Below are 21,614 nucleotides of genomic sequence, written 5' to 3' on the forward strand. Positions count from 1 at the left end.
TCCAGAGATTAAAACTGTTTATTAAATTCCATGACATACAGTTTACACACAGCTAGGGACACTCCCCTTAGCCTTGTCTAAAAGGGGAGGGGGACAAGTAACAACCAATGGGAACAGAACATTTGGACATTGAAACAGTCTACAGATACCTAATGAGATTATGGTAAGCATGCAGCCTCAATACACACCCCCTGCGGAGAGACATCTGAAGTCCAGGCCATTGTCTATGTGTCAGGAATCAACACAATTAGACACAGCAACAAGAGGGGGGTGGATGGGGGGAGAAGGGCTGTAACATTACATTACATCAATGCCAGTCTCCAGTCTTTTCTGGCCCATAGTCTGTCAGTTGGAGGCACGCGCACAGTCCCTTTCAAAACACACAGTGACAGTGGGTTCTGTCACACTCCCCCATCCACGCATGTCTCCATGCTTTATTTTGTTGAGGAATCACTTTGAAAAGCACCCCCTAACATTTTTGCCTGTGGCCATCTTGAGTAAGGGTACATAATCAATGTAGCATGTGCTTCCTGGAATGCATCTGCCCTTAGCTCAAGCATGCAGAAGAACGTTCTTAGCTAAGAAAACCCCTCCTCCTCTCCTGAAATCTCCTGGGATGTATGACATAGGTTGCCTAGGCAAGAAACCGGCGGGAAGTAACTAAATAAACAATAATTTTATTTTTATTTTTTAACCTCCCTGGCGGTATTCCCGAGTCTGGCTCGGGGTGGAAATCCAGTACCATAAGCGGTATCCAGACTCAGGATCACATTTCAGTATCCAGGCGGAGATTACTTGCCTTGTCCCCTGGATCCTGCGATGTCTCCCCATTGTGTGATCGAGCTGTCGCCTCGCTCGATTCACACAGTGCCCGTGTGCCGCTGAGCTCCGTTCCCTGTGACATTACGATGCACGGGGGCGGAGATCGGCGCCAAATTCAAAAAAATTAAAACACAGTACACATACAGTATACTGTAATCTTACAGATTACAGTACTGTGTAAAATAAATACACATCCCCTTTGTCCCTAGTGGTCTATCTAGTGTCCTGCATGTACTTTTAATATAATAAAAACTGTAAAATTATTTGTTATAATTATTTATAGTTATTTATTATATTATAATTTATGATCTTGTGTTTCAAACTTTATCATACCCGGGATGTCTACTAGACTCTTGTTTGGACAGATTTAAGTGAGTTATTCCTAAGAATTACAGGTCTACAATATAAAACGCCAAATTTACATGCAAAACAATTGTACCGCTTTCAGCACCTAAAATCTGAAAGAATCATACCGCCAGGGAGGTTAACACAAGTAAATATGATATACTTTGCTATCTATTTACTAATGCTAGCAGCATAAGAATTAAAAAAAAATCACTGTTGATTGGGAGAGCGAAGTTCCACTTTAAGGTGGTTTTGCTCTGCATGCAATAGATAGCGTGTTTTAAATGTAAATGTTAGAAACAGTTTATAATTAGTTTGCCTGTGCTGGCCCGCTGGCAATTTTTTTTGTACCTTTTAAATTGCCTGCAAGTATAATTCCCCTGCCAGTTATAAATTGATTTAAGTGTCGGTTAAGCAGATATATATCAATTTCCAAGTGTTAAGCCATCTTTCCTAATGGCTATGGGAGTCCTACATTCCCACCAAGGACACTGCCTGCATGGAGTTTGTATGTTCTCTCTAATATCTCTCAAAATCTAAAAAACATATAAGCCATTAGACCAAACTGTGCATGCTTACTTGAGCATGAGTAGGAATACTGAACTGGGAGCTCCTTCCGGGGACAAGAACTCTCTAGATGGTTAAGTGTTCTAGGTAAACATTTAATATGCCAGCACTGCATAAATATATCAAATAAAGTAACATTTGGAAAGGTAATGGAGCAGTGGGAAAAAATTTAAAGTAGAAAAACGTGAACAAAAATGTAATGACGTAACAAACACTGTGAAATGCATTAATCTTAAAGTGGTTCTAAAGGCTCAAGGTTTTTTACCTTTATGTATTCTATGCATGGAGGTAAAAAACCTGTTTGCAGAAGCCCCCACCCCAATACTTACCTTAGCCCCATAATGATTCAGCAATGTGCACAAGAGCCTCTCCGGGAACTCTCCCTCCTCATCGGCTGAGACAGTAGCAGGAGCCACTGGACTCTGCTGCCTTTACTCACAGACAGTGAGCCAATAAGGAGAGAGAAGGGGCAGGACCAAGCCAGGGCTCTGTGTGTGAATGGACACACAGAGCAGAGGCAGAGAAGCGAGCCTCATCAGGTGCACCCATAGCAAGCTGCTTGCTGTGGGGGCACTTGGCAGGAGTGAAGGGGACCTAAGAAGAGGAGGATCGGGCTGCTCTGTGCAAAACCACTGCACAGAGTAGGTAAGTAAAACATGTTTGTTATTTAAAATAACAAGCCTTTAATATCACTTTAGTGTGGCAAACAGAAAGCAGGAGAAACTTTAACAGATCACAAAAAGGTGCACATTTGTAGATTTTAAGAAATGATGGGCCGAATTCACGTAACACTTACGCCGACGTAAGTGGGAATACTAGCAATGTGTACCTAATAAAGTGGCCGGTACACTGATGGACAGTGTCCTGATGGACAGTATACAAAAAAGATGAATATGCATATAAACATTAAAACCTTTTTAATAAAAATTGTCAAAATAGCATAGCACATCTTCTTCCAACTGTCACATCATGCATTGTGGTGCACTGCAATGCAAGTGTGTTTGGTATGTGCATTTAATATTGATGGCGCAACATGAGATTTTGCCTCGGGTGTCAAAAATCCTTGCACCAGCCCTGGGCACAGGAATGCAATAACACATGCATTGCATGCTACCACTTCTTGGGTAGTGTGAATGAGGACTATGGGCCAGATTCACAGAATAGATACGACGGCGTATCTCCTGATACACCGTCGTATCTCTTGTCGTATCTATGCGGCTGATTCATAGAATCAGTTCCGCATAGATAGCCCTAAGATCCGACAGGTGTAATTGACTTACACCGTCGGATCGTAGGATGCAGTACCTCGGCCGCCGCTGGGTGGAGTTTGCGTCGTTTTCCAGCATTGGGTATGCAAATTAGCAGTTACGGCGATCCGCAAAGGTTTTCGCGTTCGTTACGTCGGCGCAAGTCTTTTTTTCCCGTCGCAAAGTTAAGTGTGCTATTAACATGGTGTAAAATTACTCCACCATGTTAAAGTATGGCCGTCGTTCCCGCGTCGATTTTGATTTTTTTTTTCGTAAGTACGTTACGCACGTTACGTTACGCACGTCGCGATTCACAAACACGTCGGGCCGCCGTAATTTCGCGCAAAGCACGAAAATGTCGAACGGAGCATGCGCATAACGTCCGGCGTGGGAGCGTGCCTAATTTAAATGGTACACGCCCCATTTGAATTGGGCGGGCTTGTGCCGGACGGGTTTACATTACACCACTGCAAGTTTACAGGTAAGTGCTTTGTGAATCAGGCACTTACACTGAAAACTTGCGGCGGTGTAACGTAAACAGGTTACGTTGCGCCGCCGCAATTGTACCTGAATCTGGCCCTATATTCCTAAAGTAAATTAACTCCATTGAGTTCAAGTTTGAGAAATAGAATTAAGGCAAGTTTTTTAGGGCTAGTGAAAAGGACATTTTCCTAATCTATAAATGCAATAAATCTATTTAAAATGCTTCTAAAATACCTGTTCAGAGAAAGGGACCACGCAGAACAACTGTGCTAATGAACACCCACACAACATTTTCTCAAGAAAAAGAAAGATCTTAACATTTAAACTTAATGATTAGTGAACCTGGGCTACTGAGAGGAGTATTAGTTGGATGATTTTAATAGGCAATCATAAAATAAGAACAGAGACATCTTAGACACAATTATTTTCAATTTAAGAAGTTGGAGAAATTAAGAACAAATTAAAAGCTGCGGTTTTCCACACCCGTCCTCAGAGACCCAAATAGATGAGGATATAGCAGCAATAGCCTCTCCATTAAGGTAAAATCACTATAATTATATTTATTAGTATATCTCAAATATGTAACCGTATTAGATCTCAGATGCAGCCGGTGATTGCCCATAGACACAAGTGCACAAGTGATGATCTGATTTAAATGTACTGGCTTAAACTTTTACCTTATGGTTCAGTGATGTACGGTACCTAGCAGATTCATTTTAAACACACCCACCCTTTTCTAAAAAATAGTTTCCATTAATAGTCATGAAATTAAATGAATGCCCATAAGAGGCAAAAAAAAAAAAAAAGTGAAGGTTTTGTTTACCTGCACATTATATATATATGCTGTAGAATCATGCTTGTAAAAAATGAATACTATTTTGCGGCATATTAGTAGAATGTTGTGATAGTGACAGAATAAAATAAATTAAATCAGCGCAAAAAAACTATAAACAAACCCTTTCTATAGCAGCTGAACACCAGGGTCAATGATCATAAAATCCCTATAGAAAAACAAATGCAGATGGTGCCGCGCTTAAAATAAAAAATATATATATGAAAAGTCCATAGAAAGTACAGTACACCTCCAGTGAGTGCTCTAATGACAGACAGATAGCAATATGAGTGACTTCACAGGTGCTTGACACAACTCCACCACCACACAAAATGGCCTCTCACCTAGCCAAGTAGACCCTTTGGTTATGGAGGGTCACATGCGCTTTTCTTATGGATAACAGCAAATCCAGGAGCAATCAGATGCCAAGGAGAGAACGTAAAAGGCAATCTCAGGCCATGTAATAAACAAAATGCAAAGCATAGTGCTCTCCGTTTGGACTAATAATTTAATGACAATAAAAATATAACACTCACAACGAGAGCACCACGATCACTGCCGGTGTGTACAGCATGAATTGCAAACAGCATTTTGGCCGCGGATGACGTCACAACGCTCCTTCCGAATGCGTTACATCCCAAGTAGGCGGGGACTTCTTCATAACCAAAGTGTCTACTTGGCTAGGTGAGAGGCCATTTTGTGTGGTGGTGGAATTGTGTCAAGCACCTGTGAAGTCACTCATATTGCCATCTGTCCGTCATCATTAGAGCACTCACTGGAGGTGTACTGTACTTTCTATGGACTTTTCATATATATATTTTTTATTTTAAGCGCTGCACCATCTGCATTTGTGATAGTGACAGGCCTGCAGGGAACTAAATTATAATAGAACCTTATAAATAGCAGTGACATGACAAGACGTTGACGAAAAATAGCAAGCCTGACAATACATAGGCCACAAATGGGCAATCATATACAACATGCAGGCAACACGATAGTTACAATGCCTGGGCATTAAATGAAACCACAGACAGCAAATGTCCAACTATGACAATTTGTGGGCATCGTTACTATAGCTTAGAAGGGAGGCGATTCATAGTTAAAGTAGAAGTTCACCCTAATCCTAAAATCTCTACGGCACTGGGTAAAGCCTCGTACACACGACCGAGGAACTCGACTGGCGAAACACATCGTTTTCCTCGTCGAGTTCCTTGTTAGGCTGTCGAGGAACTCGACAAGGCAAGTTTCTCCATTCCCGTCGAGGAAATAGAGAACTTGCTCTCTTTTTGGCTCGTCGAGTTTCTCGACAGTTTCCTCAACGAAAATGTACACACGACCGGTTTCCTCGGCAAAAAAATATCTCCCAGCAAGTTTCTTGCTGTTTTTTGCCGAGAAACTCGGTCGTGTGTACGAGGCCTAAATCTACAGGCACCCATAATCTAAAATTGTCTATCTAACCCCGTAATTAAGAAATCACTATGGGTATCTTTTTTGAAGCCACTCCAGTCCGGTCTCCAGCGGCGGATGCTCTGCAGAGGAGACAGCCAACAACAGCTGGGAAATTAATGGGAAGTGACGACCCCCATAGAATTACTTTGGGGCTTCCGTTGTGCACCCACCTTCACAGAGAACCTGCCGCTGACAGCTCAACGTGGGACTGAAATCAAGCAGCTTAAAAAGAAAAAAAAATGATGTATAGCAATTTCTTCTTTACAGGCCTAGATACAGTGCCTTAAAAAAGTATTCATACCCCTTGCAATTTTCCACATTTTGTCATGTTACAACCAAAAACGTAAATGTATTTTATTGGGATTTTATGTGATAGACTAACACAAATTGGCACATGATTGTGAAGTGGAACGAAAATAATAAAGGTTTTTCAATTTTGTTTACAAATAAATAAAAGTGTGGCATGCATTTGTATTCAGCCCCCTTTACTCTGATATCCTAACTAAAATCTAGTGGAACCAATTGCCTTCAGAAGTCACCTAATTAATAAATATAGTCCACCTGTGTGACATTTAATCTCAGTATAAATAGAACTGTTCTGTGAAACCCTCAGAGGTTTGTTAGAGAACTTTAGTGAACAAACAGCTTCATGAAGGCCAAGGAACACACCAGACAGGCCAGGAATAAAGTTGAGATGTTTAACCACTTAAGGACCGCCTCCTGCACATTTATGTCGGCAGAATGGCACGGCTGGGCACATGCACGTACAGGTACGTCCTGTGCTAGTGCCCAGCTGTGAACCGCAGGACCCGTGGTCCCGGACGCCGCTGGAGTCCCGCGATCGGTCCCCGGAGCTCAAGAATGGGGAGAGCTGTGTGTAAACACAGCTTCCCCGTTCTTCACTGTGGCGGCATCATCGATCGTGTGATCCCTTTTATAGGGATACACAATCGATGACATCACACCTACAGCCACACCCCCCTACAGTTAGAAACACATATTAGGTCATACATAACCCCTTCAGTGCCCCCTTCTGGTTAACTCCCAAACTGCAATTGTCATTATCACAGTAAACAATGCATTTTAAATGCATTTTTTGCTGTGAAAATGACAATGGTCCCAAAAATGTGTCTAAAATGTCCGAAATGTCCGCCATAATGTCGCAGTCACAAAAAAAAAAAATCGCTGATCGCCGCCATTAGTAGTAAAAAAATTAAAATGCAATAAAACTATCCCCTATTTTGTAAACGCTATAAATTTTGCGCAAACCAACCGATAAACGCTTATTGCGATTGTTTTTACCAAAAATAGGTAGAAGAATACGTATTGGCCTAAACTGAGGAAAAAAAAAAGTATTTTTTATATATTTTTGGGGGATATTTATTTTAGCAAAAAGAAAAAAATATTGCATTTTTTTTCAAAATTGTCGCTCTATTTTTGTTTATAGCGCAAAAAATAAAAACTGAAGAGGTAATAAAATACCACCAAAAGAAAGCTATATTTGTGGGGAAAAAAAAAGGACACCAATTTTGTTTGGGAGCCACGTCGCAGGACCGCGCAATTGTCTGTTAAAGCGACGCAGTCGCAAAACCTGGCCGGGTCCTTTAGCTGCCTAAAGGTCCGGGTCTTAAGTGGTTAAAGAAGGCTTAGGTTATAAATAAATAAACCAAGCTTTGAACATCTCACGGAACACTGTTCAAGCCATCATCGGAAAATGGAAAGGGTATGGCACAACTGTAAACCTACCAAGACATGGCTGTCCACCTAAACTGACAGGCCGGGCAAAGAGAGAAGCCACCAAGAGGCCCATGGTAACTCTAGAGAAGCTGCAGAGACCCACAGCTCAGGTCGGAGAATCTGTCCACAGGACAACTATTAGTATTGCACTCCACAAATCTGGCCAAGAAGAAAGCCATTGTTATAAGAAAGCCATTGTGAATTGCTGTCAATCAAAATCAGTTAGTCAATCAGGAGAGAGAGAGGGTGGGGCTGGACTGAAGCTCTGTGTCTGAATGGACACACGGAGGCTTCTGTGACTCGGCTCGGTTACCCCCATAGCAAGCTGCTTGCTGTGGGGGCACTTGACCGGAGGGAGGCCAGGAGCACTGAAGAGGGAACCGAGAAGAGGAGGATCTGGGCTGCTCTGCAAATCCACTGTACAGGTCAGGCAAGTTTAACATGTTTGTTATTTTTATAGAAAAAAAAAACAAGACTTTACAATCAGTTTAAGCTTGGTTTACTTTTTAACTTTCTGTAACTGCTTATGCATTATTAAAGTAACTCCAACCAGACATATCTGTTTGCCTTTGCACCATCCATCTTATTCATCTATTAAGCAAACATTTCTTGCCTGAAATGTCATCAATCTTATTATATCAATGAACAGAGAAATGAGCTTATGAACAAATGTCAATAGGTTCTTGGATGAGCATTTTGCACAGTCTAGGAAACCACAAATGCCATGCCAATCACCTACTGACATGCTAAGTAAGGTGACCAGTTTTTCCCAAGGTGACAAATCTTGACCTGAGAAAAACAACAAAAAGACAACAACAACACACAAACAAGGAAGGGTACAGGACATCCTTTAAAAACAGAACATTAATTAAAATGCTCAGGGTTCTGGTTTCATTCCTGTCCTGCTGCCGGGGAAAGGTCAAATGCTTGTCCTATTTTTCAGAGTAACTGATTGGGATAATTGCTTCATAAAATACCACAACAATGAGATGTAGTATATTTTAATCTCTTTCCAGTGCTGAATGAAAATTAGCATTTCATTTCAAGGTCCCATACCCATTCTATACAGTGCATAAATTAAACTGAAAATCATTAAAATAGTGCATAAATCTTTGAACAGAAGCCAAATAGACCAATGTATTTTGACAGTTGTGAGGTTGATGGTAATGGTGGGATATAAAGAGTTCAATAGAAACCTGCAATATAGTGAATAGCTGTCTAAACATAACTTGATGACTGCTGTGTTGTCCTTTACAGCACTGAATGAAATTATGAGACCAGTTCCAGAAAATAATAAATCAAAAATGTTGGAGGAGAGGACTTTTAGAGGTTAAAAATGTGTAAAGGAATACATAGATGAATGGGGGGTGCTATTGCTAACCTCTCCGACATACTGAGCATCTGGATTTGTAACTTAAAGTGCTGGAGCCAGTGAGTGGGAATAACTAAACAACTAGGGGCAGATCCACAGAGCGAGTACGCCAGCGTATCTACTGATATGCCGGCGTACTTTCAAATTTCCAGCGTCATATCTTTAGTTTGAATCCTCAAACCAAGATACAACGGCATCTGGGTTAGATCCCACAGGCGTACGCCTTCGGATCTTAGATGCAATACTTTGGCGTTCGCTGGGTGGACTTTGCGTCGTTTTCCGCGTCGGGTATGCAAATTAGCTATTTCCGACGATCCACGAACATACTCGTGGCCGTCGCATTCTTTTACGTCGTCTCTAGTCGTTTTTTTCCGGCGTATAGTTAAAGCTGGTGTTTTGCGGCGTATAGTTAGACTTGCCATGTTAAGTATGGCCGTCGTTCCCGCGTTTAATTAGATTTTTTTTTTTTTCGCGTAAGTCGTCCGTGAATCGGGATGGACGTAATTCACGTGTTAAAAAACATGTTAAAAAAAATGACGTCCTAGCGACGTCATTTAGCGCAATGCACGGCAGGAAATTTAGGGACGGCGCATGCGCAGTTCATTTGGCGCGGGGACGCACTTCATTTAAATGAAACACGCCCCCTAATCGCAGATTTGAATTCCGCCGCCAGAGATAGACTACGCCGCCTGATACGCTGCGCCAGGGCAGATCTTTGTGGATCTGCCCCCTAGTATTTTACAAAGGTGGCAAGTAAAATTAGCTCAGATAAGCAGTAAGTATATATAAATATTTTTTTACTTCAACTAAGATTCTGAAGCAAGCATGCCACAACACCCCCTGAAAAAAAATGACTGTAAACTTCATCCTGAAAGGTAAGAATGTTATTTGTGGATCTCACTCTTGTCCTCCTAGAAAAAGTTTTTTTGGTCAACTGTGTACATAAAGTAGAAGTCTATCAGCATGAAAATCATTTCTTGCCCCAGCCAAAATTGAAAAACATTACTCAGTATGCCTTTGCGGCTGTTCAGACCCTGGCACACACCTTCATGTGTGGTGGGGCTGCCCAGTAGCCCAAAGCTTCAAGTAAGCCATTTTTAAACAGCTTTGAAAGTACTCAAGACCACAATACAGCCAGATCCAGCAACAGCTCTCTTAATGGGGTTGTAAAGGTTAATTTTTTTATTTTCTAAATAGGTTCCTTTAAGCTAGTGCATTGTTGGTTCACTAACCTTTTCCCTCAATTTTCCTTCTAAGACCCCTTTTACACTGAAGCGTTTTTTCAGCGTTTTTGAGTCCTGCAAGCAGCATCTTTGGAGCAGCTTTTGGCCACAAAAAAAAACGCTCCAAAAACGCCCCTCTCCATTGAAATGAATTGAAAGCGCTGTAAAAACGCCTTACCCTTTCACACTGAGGCACTGCAAAAACGCCCTAAAACTTTAGTGTCTTAGTGGTGCTTTACCAGCACATTGGTTTTGCAGATGAGGCTTTGCTCGAATAACGCTCGAATAACGCCCCAGTGTGAAAGGGGCCTTAATGTTTGTTATCTTTGTTTTCTTTGTCTAAATTTCTCACTTCCTGTTCCTCCTTAGTAAGCTGTGCTGGCTGACTAACCCCCAGCCAGAACGGCTCGGATGATGGGGGCAAGCTTACTGAGGAGAAACAGGAACTGAGAAATTCAGACAAAGAAAAAAAACATTTAGAAGGCAAATGGAAGGAAAAATGTTAGTGAACCAACAATGCACTAGCTTAAAAGGAACCTATTTAGGAAATAAAAAACAAACCTTTACAACCCCTTTAAATTTAAAACCGGATGTGGTTAAACGTATGGCCCGGTATGGTTTGGGGGGCGCTCGCTGGTCCCCTCCCTTTTCTGACCAGCCAGGTTCTGATAACGGTTTGGTATAGATTTGGGGGGGGGGGGGGGGTCCAACACAATTTTTTTTTTAATTTGGCATGGGGGTGCCTTTAAAATCCATATCAGACCTAAAGGACCTAGTATGGATTTGGGGGGACCTCACGCCTTTTTTTTCTGATTTTATTGTGGTTTCTTTTTTACTTTCATCCATCAGCTGATGGCTCATCATCAGTTGGTAAAGAGCAGGTGGCCACTGCATCCTTAACAACCAGGTTGTTTGCTGGTAGTTAAGGAAGCTGGGGGCTGCCAGTCATTAAATATCGCATGCTGGAACCACTACTTATTTACTGCATCCTGTTTTATGCAGTACTTACCGATCATTTTTGCTTTAGGCGATTAATACTGCATAAAGCAGTAGTGAATTGACATTCAAGATCGCATGTGGTATTTGTGAAAACACCTAAATACTGCAAGTGGTCTGATTCTGAGCATGGAGCCCACTATCGCCATAAAAGCTTGTATGTTTCTAAAAAAGATATAGGTATTAATTAGTTATCTTAAAGGGGTTGTATGGGTTTGTTTAAAAAAAAAAAAAACAAATAACAAACATGTTATACTTACCTCCACTTTGCAGTTTGTTTTGCACAGAGTGCCCTCGATCCTCCTGGTCTGGGGTCCCATGGTGGCTGTCTCGACTCCTCCCCACTAAAGCTGACCCCCTCTGGGAATCTCTTTTCCAGGGGGGTTAGCTTGGGGTGAGTGCCCCCGTCTCATACAGTTGGCATCCATAGATGCCAACTGTATGACTCAGTCCCGTCCCCTGGCGGCCACGTCATTGGATGTGATTGACAGCAGCGGGAGCCAATGGCTGTGCTGCTATCAATCTATCCAATCAATCTATCCAATCTATCCAATCAGTGGAGAAGAGGACGCCAGGGGACGCGCACAGCAGGTAAACGGGCTTAGGTGAGTAAAACGGGGGGCTGGGGGGCCCATGACAGCGAGGTGTTTTTTCACCTTAATGCATAAGATGCATTAACCCCCCTGGCGGTATTCCCGAGTCAGGCTCGGGGTGGAATTTCAGAACCAAAAACGGTAACCCCGAGCCAGATTCGGGATCGCCTCGCAATGTCCACCGGCAGGGAATTACTTACCATGTCCCTGGACCCTGCGATGCCTCCCCGCTGTGTGATCGAGCGGTGTTCTCGCTCGATTCACAGTACCTGTGTGCCGCCGAGCTCCATTCCCTGCGATGTTTTGACGCACAGGGGGCGGAGATTGGCGCCAAATTAAAAAAAGTAAATAAACACATTACATACAGTATACTGTAATCTTATAGATTACATTACTGTATGTAAAAAATACACATCCCCTTTGTCCCTAGTGGTCTGCCCAGTGTCCTGCATGTACTCAAGTCCCATGGTGAGGAAGCACTGCAGACCACCAAGCTCTGAGGAAAGGGGTTCTCCCCTGAAACGCGTCAGCCCTAGCCACGGTCACGGATCGAAACAATATCGTGTTATGCCGATGGTGTTGGTTCTTTGCTGCATTGTTACTCAAGGCCTGTTTTTAACACTCCCTTTGTGAGTATTATGATTTGTTTTTACTATTTTAATAAAATCTACCAATCAGTATCACACTAGGTCGGTGCCCCCTCCGGTTTCCTCTTTTTGTCTCTTTTAGTTCTATGAATTCCAACGATTCAGAGGAGGGCTGCAAGACTTTCGAAGATACCTTTTAATTGAGTTGTAATTGAGTTTCACCATCTCTTCAAACACTTTTCCAAAAAATACCGGAGCGCAGGAGATTTGTCTTTGTTTTTCTTTTATATAATAAAAACTGTTCTTTCTGCCTACAAATTGGAGATTGTCCATAGCAACCAAAAAGTGTCCCATTATGTGAAAAGTGGCTTTAGCTAGAAAACAGCGATAATAAATTATAATCACTTGCAGAATTGAGCGATATCGATTTGTGGGGAAATTCGTCATTAAAAAATGAAAGTAATGACAGCGACAATTCTGCAACTGAGCAAATTTCTGTGTTTTTGATTTGATTACATTATTGAATATTTTTTATTATAATTATATTATTATTTGTAATAATTATTTATAATTATGTATTATATTATAATTTATGATTTTGTTTTTCAAATTTTATTATACCCGGGATGTCTACTAGACTCTTGTTTGGACAGATTTAAGTGAGTTATTCCTAAGAATTACAGGCCTACAATGTAAAACGCCAAATTTCCATGCAAAATAATTGTACCACTTTCAGCACCTAAAATCTGAAATAATCATACTGCCAGGGAGGTTAAGGTGAAAAAATACGAACCTTTACAACCCCTTTAAGTAATGACAACATTTCTGCAGAATAAACAAGTCCATATCAGAAATTTATGAATTGCTGAGGTCCTCAGAGGGTATATGGGTGTAATGGCGCGTACACGCGATAATTTTTCAGCAACTTTTCCAACTTCATCATTAAAACGACGTTACCCACACACCATCGTTTTTAAAAAATGCTCTAGCAAAGGGCGGTGACGTACAACACGTACGACGGCACTATAAAGGGGAAATTCCATGCAAATGACGCCACCCTTGGGGCTGCTTTAGCTGATTCTGTGTTAGCAAAAGACGATTCACGTTTTTTTGTCTGTTACAGCGTGATGAATGTGCTTACTCCATTATGAACGGTAGTTTTACCAGAACGAGCGCTCCCGTCTCATAACTTGCTTCTGAGTATGCGCGGGTTTTTAACATCGTTTTAGCCCACACACGATCATTTTTTACAATCCAAAAAACGACATAGTTTAAAATGTCGTTAAAAAATGCAGCATGCTTTCTCGGTCCCCGGCCATCTTGAGCTGCACCTCTGGTCCGGGATATCCGCGCTGCAAACATGGTGGCCGCCAAGAAGACGAAAAAGTCCCTGGAGTCAATTAACTCAAGGCTCCAGCTTGTAATGAAAAGTGGCAAATATGTCCTGGGTTACAAGCAGACATTGAAAAGAATCCGCGAGGGCAAGGCCAAGCTCGTCATTCTCGCTAACAACTGCCCAGCTCTGAGGAAATCAGAGATTGAATACTATGCAATGTTGGCAAAGACCGGAGTCCACCACTACAGCGGCAACAACATCGAATTGGGTGCAGCCTGCGGTAAATACTACAGAGTGTGCACACTGGCTATTATTGATCCAGGTGATTCCGATATCATTAGGAGCATGCCAGAACAGCAGCCCATTGAGAAGTAAATTTCAACATCAAATTGTTAATAAATGAGTGGTTTCCCAGAAAAAAAAAAAAAATAAAAAATGCAGCATGTTCGGAAAAAATAAATTGTCGTTTTTCAGAACCCGAAAAATGTGGTGAAGCCCACACACGATCATTTTAAATTACATTTTTTAAAAACTACATTTTTTTCATGCCGAAAAATGATCGTGTGTACGCGGCATAAGAGTTGATGTGGTTAAAAATCTAAATGTTCATGCTCCAAACCTTGTGAATTTCTTGCAGCTACACTACAAATAGTAAACACTATCTCAGACGTGTTATAAATCATTATGCAATGCTATTAAATGTCTTTGATCACATAAACCCCATTCACTCTGTAAACTTTATTAATACATCAAAACTTGATCACACTTTAAACTAGAAGATTATTACAATTTTACATAAAATGCATACATAGTAATAAAAAGTGCACAATAATCCTTCCATATGAATAACCTACCACTTCAAATAGTGTCCAAATCACATAAATCTATTTTATGTGGAGGAAAACAATCAGTCCCAATAACACTTCTTCCAGCTCTGTCACAACAGATGACTATTATTCGACACCCTTCCAAACAGAGCTATTGGTGGAGAGATTTTATTGCACTTATTTTCTCTGCATTGTAATGGAGTACATTTATACAGGCTCACTGCTTGGCTCACATATTACATTTGTAGTGCAATGCTGAATATGTTTTTGGCATGGCCAGCATAGTTTATGCTATTCTCTAGAAATACAATCTTGACTCAAGACTAGTGCTTGTAAAAAAAATCGTATTGCAAGCCTATCTGCAAAAGTCCCTTAAAAAGGAGATTTACCCTAATGTATTGATACTGTGAGTAATAAAAGCAGTCAATGGCTATATCATGCACCCCCAACAGTAAATCAGGGTGCGTGTACTTCCTTGAGTCCAGCTTTGTGACAGCAGATCAAGTGTTGCCTGCTAAGGCCCTTCAAAGAAGTGATTAATTCCATCAGCGAGAAGGGTCTGGAATCTGGATTTGGCTACGATCTATCATTTACCAGCAATTGTTTTAGGGCCCTTTCACACGGAGCGGATCCGTATTGATCCGACCCGTGTGTCCGTCGGCTCAGCGGGGATCATCCGTAAATCCCCGCTAAGCTGTCGGCGGACAGGGCGGTCCCCGCACACTGTGCAGAGACTGCCCTGTCTTTCCTCCGCTCTCACCTATGGGGAATCGGATGAATACGGACCGTGTGTCCGTATTCATCCGATCCGTTCCACCAGTCGGAAGAAAAATAGGGTTTTCTTCCGTCTGAAAAAGCGGATCTTTGCGGAGGCGGATCGTTACGGACGTTAGCGGATGCATCATCCGCTAACGTCCACAATCCCATAGGGATACATTACAAGTCCGTAAACGGACTTGTAAAAAATGGACCGTTTGTCCGTACATGTGAAGGGGCCGTTAGTCTATAAATATCAGTTTTGCTGTAGTATGTTGTATACATTTACAGATGTACAACTTTACAGGCAGGATAAGAGAACCCCCAAGCATGTTTTAAAAGGAATTTCACAAATTTAAGGTTTACTTTAAGCATTTTTAACATTATTGCTCTCCACCAAACTGAATTTTTTACTTATTTTTCTTTGGTACAAGTTCCCCAGGGCAGGGTCCAGCACCCCATGCCATTTGTTTGACAATCTCTTTCCTAATAGGCCCCGTACACACGACCAGTTTCCTCGGCAGAATTCAGCTTCCGACCGAGTTTCTGGCTGAATTCTGCCGAGAAACCCGGCCGTGTGTACACTTTCGGCCGAGGAAGCCGACGAGGAGCTCGGCGAGGAAATAGAAAACATGTTCTCTATTTCCTCGTTGTTCTATGGGAGCTCTCGCCCCGCCGAGCTCCTCGGCGGCTTCAGTGCTGAACTGGCCGAGGAACTCGATGTGTTTGGCACGTCGAGTTCCTCGGCCGTGTGTACGAGGCCATAGCCTTGAAAATGGCCATTACTGGTTTTTACCATTCACCTCCAACTGAATTCAGCAAGGTTGGAATTCAGCACCCAAACTTCAGCAGGGTTTGCCAAACCTGCCCCAAATTGACACTGGGTGTGTTTGGCTCACCCCTACTATTATCAGACAAGGACAAAATAGCATGCAGTTATACATGTGTAGTACATTAACATATTTATTGTGGAACAAGATAATTGTCAATTCACATGCAAAGGGCTAAAAGTATGCTCATCAGAATAGTCATCATCAAGGTAACGGGGCATCTGGGGTGTTCTCAGTGCATCAGAAAGCCACGGGGAGCCAGAATCCAGTGTAGAACATCACAAGGCTGACTGCTGGAATACATGTGGGACTGAGGAAACACCAGAGGATGCCATACTAGACGTAGCATACACAAAACAATATCTAAAAAATATGCAATGGTAAAGGGTGCAAAAAAGATTAGGCAACTCACACAGTGTGGAAAGAATTGGCACATTCATGAAGGGTCAAGTCTGTGCTATCCTTCTGCAAAGGAGGAGGAACAGGAGTCACTCAAAAGTCAGCTGCCAAAGCGGTTCAGATTTGTTAAGCAGATACCAGCCAAGATGCAGGAAGCGAGTGGTGAGCTCCATGGAGTGCACCGGATATGATGTCATGCAGCGGCAAGATGTCAGGGGGCAGAGAAATGCATTTTGAGGGCCACCCAGCTTCTTTCTGAAGCCATGGGTCCTGTGGATCCGCCAATCTACAGTATTTATACTTATGTTGCGCTTTGTAGTCCCACATAAATATAAATAAGACTGGTGGTTCCACAAGGAGCATAGCTTGAGAGAGTCTGGGGGCGGTCTCGAAACACATTACCATGCCCCCAATATCTCGCCACTTTGTGACATAACATCTGGTCCGCGGTGCGCTCCACGGAGCTCACCACTCACTTCCTGCATCTTGGTTGCTCCCTGCTTAACAAATCTAGACCATTGTGGAAGCTGAATTTTGTTGTGACTGTTCCCTCTCCTATGCAGAACAGACTGGATCCTATGTGATTTGCCTAATCTTATGTGCACCTGTACTTTTGTATTGTATGTGCTGCACTTCATATGGTGCCCTCTGGTGTTTACTTTTTCAAAATATCTGAAAAGTGTAGCGTGCATTTGTATTTAGCCCCTTTTACTCCTTTACCCCTAACTAAAATCTAGTGGAACCAAATGTTTTCAGAAGTCACCTAATTAGTAAATAGAGTCCACCTGTGTGTAATTTAATCTCAGTATAAATACAGCTGTTCTGTGAAGTCCCCAGAGGTTTGTTAGAAAACCTTAATGAACAAACAGCGGCATGAAGGCCAAGGAACACATCAGACAGGTCAGGGAAAAAGTTGTGGGGAAGTTTAAAGCAGGGTTAGGTTATAAAAAAAATATATCCCAAGCTTTGAACATCCCACAGAGCACTGTTCAATCCATCATCCGGAAATGGAAAGAGTATGGCACAAGTGCAAACCTACCAAGACATGGCCGTCTACTTAAACCCAGGACTTTTTTTCAGGGGGAACTTGGGGGAACTTAGTTCCACCACCTCTGGCTCAGACCCTTTGGTGCCTGCTCACCACAATCACTTGTAAACACAGAAGTCCGGTTTCTGTGTCTACAAGTGACAGCTCTGCACTCTGTAACCCCCCTGAACTCTGCACTCTGTATGTAATGCAATCCTGGTATTTAATGCACCTTTAAGACTCTTCAACTGTTTGTAAAATCTGAACGGGGTCGTGGTTGAGTTCCTGCATCTATTTTCTGAGAAAAAAAGCTCTGCTTAAACCAATTAGCCGGGCAAAGAGAGCATTATTCAGAGAAGCAACCAAGAGGCCCATGGTAACTATGGAGTAGCTGCAGAGATCCACAGCTCATGTGGGAGAATCTGTCCACAGGACAACTATTAGTCATGCACTCCACAAATCTGGCAAGAAGAAAGCAATTGTTGAAAAAAAGCCGTAAGAAGTTTGCAGTTTGTGAGAAGCCATATGGGGAGCACAGCAAATGTGGAAAAAAGTTCTCTGGTCAGATGATACCAAAATTTAACTTTTTTGCCTAAAAGCAAAATGCTATGTGTGGCAAAAAACTAATATTGCACATCACCCTGAACACACCATGCCCAGCGTGAAACATGCTGCTGGCAGTATCATGCTGTGTGGATGCTTTTCTTCAGCAGAGACAGGGAAGCTGGTCAGAGTTGGTAGGATGATGGATGGAGCCAAATACAGGGCAATCTTAGGAGAAAATCTGTTAGAGTCCACAAAAGATTTGAGACTGGGACGGAGGTTCACTTTCCAGCAGGAAAACAACCCTAAACATACAACCAGAGCTACAATGGAATGGTTTAGATCAAAGCATATTCATGTGCTAGAATGGTCCAGTCAAAGTCCAGACCTAAATCCTATTGAGAATCTGAGGCAAGACTTGAAAATTGCTATTCACATATGCTCTCCATCAAATCTGACAGAGCTTGAGCTATTTTGCAAAGAAGAATGGGCAAAAAATTCACTCTAGATGTGCAAAGCTGGTAGAGATATTCCCAAAAAGACTTGCAGCTGTAATTGCAGCAAAAAGGTGGTTCTACAAAGTATTGACTATGGGGGCTGAATACAAATGCACGCCACACTTTTCAGATATTTATTTATTACATTTTCCATCCACTTCACAATTATGTGCCACTTTGTGTTGGTCTATCACATAAAATCCCAATAAAATACATTTACGTTTTTGGTTGTAACATGACAAAATTTGGAAATAATGCAACAACTGAGTACTGTGACACATTTTTATGCACTTAGGCCTCATTCACATGAGGGGGATCCATTGAGTGGAGTTCGCCAGTTCAGCAAGAGATTGCTCCGTTGATCTCCGCTGAGCCGGCAGATGACAGGTCCGTCTCTGCTCACTGAGCGGGGAGGGGCCTGTTAGAGCGCTGCTGATTCCTATGGAGAGATCGGATAAAAATGGACAGCATGTCCGTTTTCATCAGATCTCATCTGATGAAATCTGTCAAGATGGATGGTGAATGTATCACCATATGTCTGTTCTTAGTGGATCGGATGGCAGACGGGTGTCAGCAGCACATTTCTGCTAACATCCATCTCCCCATGGGAGTAAATGGATGGCCCGCTTTGATCCGCCTCAAAAATGGACAGGCGGATATCCGAGCGGGCTTGCCGTGTAAAAGGGGCCTAAAATCCAAATTTTCAGGACAAGCTTTCAGGGCATATCCCCCCCTTTGTTTCAAGGTCCAAGCAATACCACAATATTGTATTGTTATTGATACCCTTTTAATGTGTATCCTTACCACACTGACCTGCCACCCCTGTGGTTTCTAATAAGAGTCTTATAGTCTATTATGGCTGAATATGATTATATGGTTGTTTGAGAGGAATATTTGGAGAAAGCAAAACCCAGAGTGTGTTTATAATTTGCAAGATTGGAAACTTTCAAAATCTGAACAAACACTGTTGCTGAATGCCCCAGGATATTTCTACAAATTAAATATTATTCTGATTAAAGAACGATGGATCTTTCAACTTTTTTTTTATAGAATCTGATTATATTATCTGGGCTACAGAATGTGATCACTCATTTAAAAATTAAATGCAATCTGTTGTACTTGTGATTTTCTAACCATGTCGAAACAATTAACATTAGAAATAAAGAACAAATTGAGTAAGCCAAATTACCATGCAAAGTCTTAGTCCAATGAAATGCCTTGATGTTCCATCCTGATAAGAGTGTATTAATTGCTGATTATAAACAAAAGCTTAACATTACAGCTCTGTTTTAATAAATCAGCATCCTTACATGCAATTCAGGGTTCCAGTTACCAACCAAAATATATAATATTCTCTCTTATTAGCTACACATGTATTTATATGTATGTATATCCATCTATATTCATCCTTATAAGTTTGCATGTATAAAATAAATAATTTTCCATGCAGATAATGGGACTGATTTATTAGTGGCAAATAGGTTGTTCACATTGCAAGGGAACTTTCCCTTAGTTTAGTGAATGAGGCAAAGCTCTTCTGACTTCCAATATCCAATCATGTGTAAGCAAAAATGTTTTTTTCCCTGTATTGGATTGGGTATTCTTTCCAACAAACATTTTCACCACATTCACTAAGCTGAGGGAAAGCTCCCTTGCAAAGTTAAAATTCCCCGGCAAAGTGAACATCCTATTTGTCTTTAGTACATCAACCCCAATGTCTCTACATGTACTATCAACATTGCTGAGTGACCTATATTTGTCTACCATGTATTTCAAGTAAATGAGAGTTCTGCTCCAAAATCAAAGCGCTGATCAACCCCCATACTACTGTCCAACCCTCATTATGAGCCAGTGAGACTGTTTTTCATACCAATAAACCAAAAGTCAGGCGTGGGATGGGTTTAGGGATGGTGAAAAGTATAGACTTTACAGTTGAAGTTACTACTTTTATAACAATGTCCTATGTTTCCTCTGGAAAGCAACCCAAGTTACTGCTAGAGTCTCGAAGTTTACTTCTCTTCTCAGTTTATAAAGTTTTTTTATATGTTTACTTAATAGTTTACTTTAATAGTTAAGCTTGCCATACTTCACTAAGCTGAAATGGATAAGTAACAAAGCATATTATTATCAAGATAACAGTCACATATGTGCTCCTGTTGAGTAGGAGCTATTTGTAAATTTAGGTATCTGAGCTGTAGTTTAGCTCCGAATTTTATGCCAAATTATGGGTCTCTGTTCCAGTTCGGCTGCGTTGCACATCTTCCACCTGACTGTGGGCATCGCTGTCACCAGGGGTCAAGGTTGGAACTGCAATTGGCTGGGTGTACTGGGTGCCTCTTGCCCAGAAGCAGCTCAGTGGTGTGGTCCCTGCCACTGTGCATTCTGGGGAGGGGTACTTAAGGGGCGACACCGTTCTGGCGGGGTCTTACAATCCTGGCCTGATGGCCCTCCTGGCCTCAGGGATGTATCAGCAGCTTTTGGTCTCGGGGCCTGCTGGCCCGAGGCACCGTTACTGAGAGTAGGCCCAGAAGTTTCTGGGGCCTACTGGTCCAGGGGTGGTCCTGTGCTGTCTTCTCTGCAGGAAGAAGCCAAACAATTGAGGATTCAATTAGAGGACGCATCTTGGCCAATTTACCTTACAGTGCGGCCGGTTTGGTTGAAAGATCCTGGCACCGTGAGCTGTGTAATTTCTTTGTAACTTTGCAAATTGCATGTGTGGTTGCATGGTCTTGTGGCAGAGGACCGTGTAGTAACTCGATGGTATTCATTTAAGTCTGTGGCAGAGACTTTTGAACGAGCTTCGCACCGGCTTCTAGGCCAGTGAGAGGGACCTATCCGGTGGTCGCTGAATCCAGTGTGGAACAGTTTGTCCTCTGGATCCAAGATTATACTAACTTTATACTATTTATACTATTTAGATCTAACCTGCATACTAGGTTAGATGTAAATATTTTGATTTCAGTAATGGGGTTGAAGGAACATATACGTTATAGGTGATCTTTAATTAGGTTTGGGATATTTTGCTTGCTGCAGAGTTTAAGCCCCAACTATGATATTCATTCAGAGAATGTCTTGCAAGCAGATGTCACTCTTCTTTGAGAATTCTATTATGGGCATTTTCAAGACTGGGAGCTAGATGTTTGCCT

General features: G+C 41.9%; 1 protein-coding gene across 1 annotated transcript; it reads left to right on the plus strand.

Annotated features, from left to right (window-relative positions):
• The first annotated feature begins 13,554 nt into the window (after positions 1-13,554).
• LOC120924832 (60S ribosomal protein L30-like) lies at positions 13,555-14,018 on the plus strand. Its single transcript, XM_040335831.1, has one exon. It carries the CDS (start codon positions 13,614-13,616, stop codon positions 13,962-13,964), a length of 351 nt encoding a protein of 116 aa, XP_040191765.1. The 5' UTR covers positions 13,555-13,613; the 3' UTR covers positions 13,965-14,018.
• Positions 14,019-21,614: the final 7,596 nt, after the last annotated feature.

This window comes from Rana temporaria, chromosome 1 (assembly GCF_905171775.1).
Source record: "Rana temporaria chromosome 1, aRanTem1.1, whole genome shotgun sequence".
Taxonomy (NCBI): domain Eukaryota; kingdom Metazoa; phylum Chordata; class Amphibia; order Anura; family Ranidae; genus Rana; species Rana temporaria.

Coding starts and splice junctions, on each gene's coding strand:
- LOC120924832 (XM_040335831.1), top strand. CDS start 13,614: ATGGTGGCCGCCAAGAAGACGAAAAAGTCCCTGGAGTCAATTAACTCA.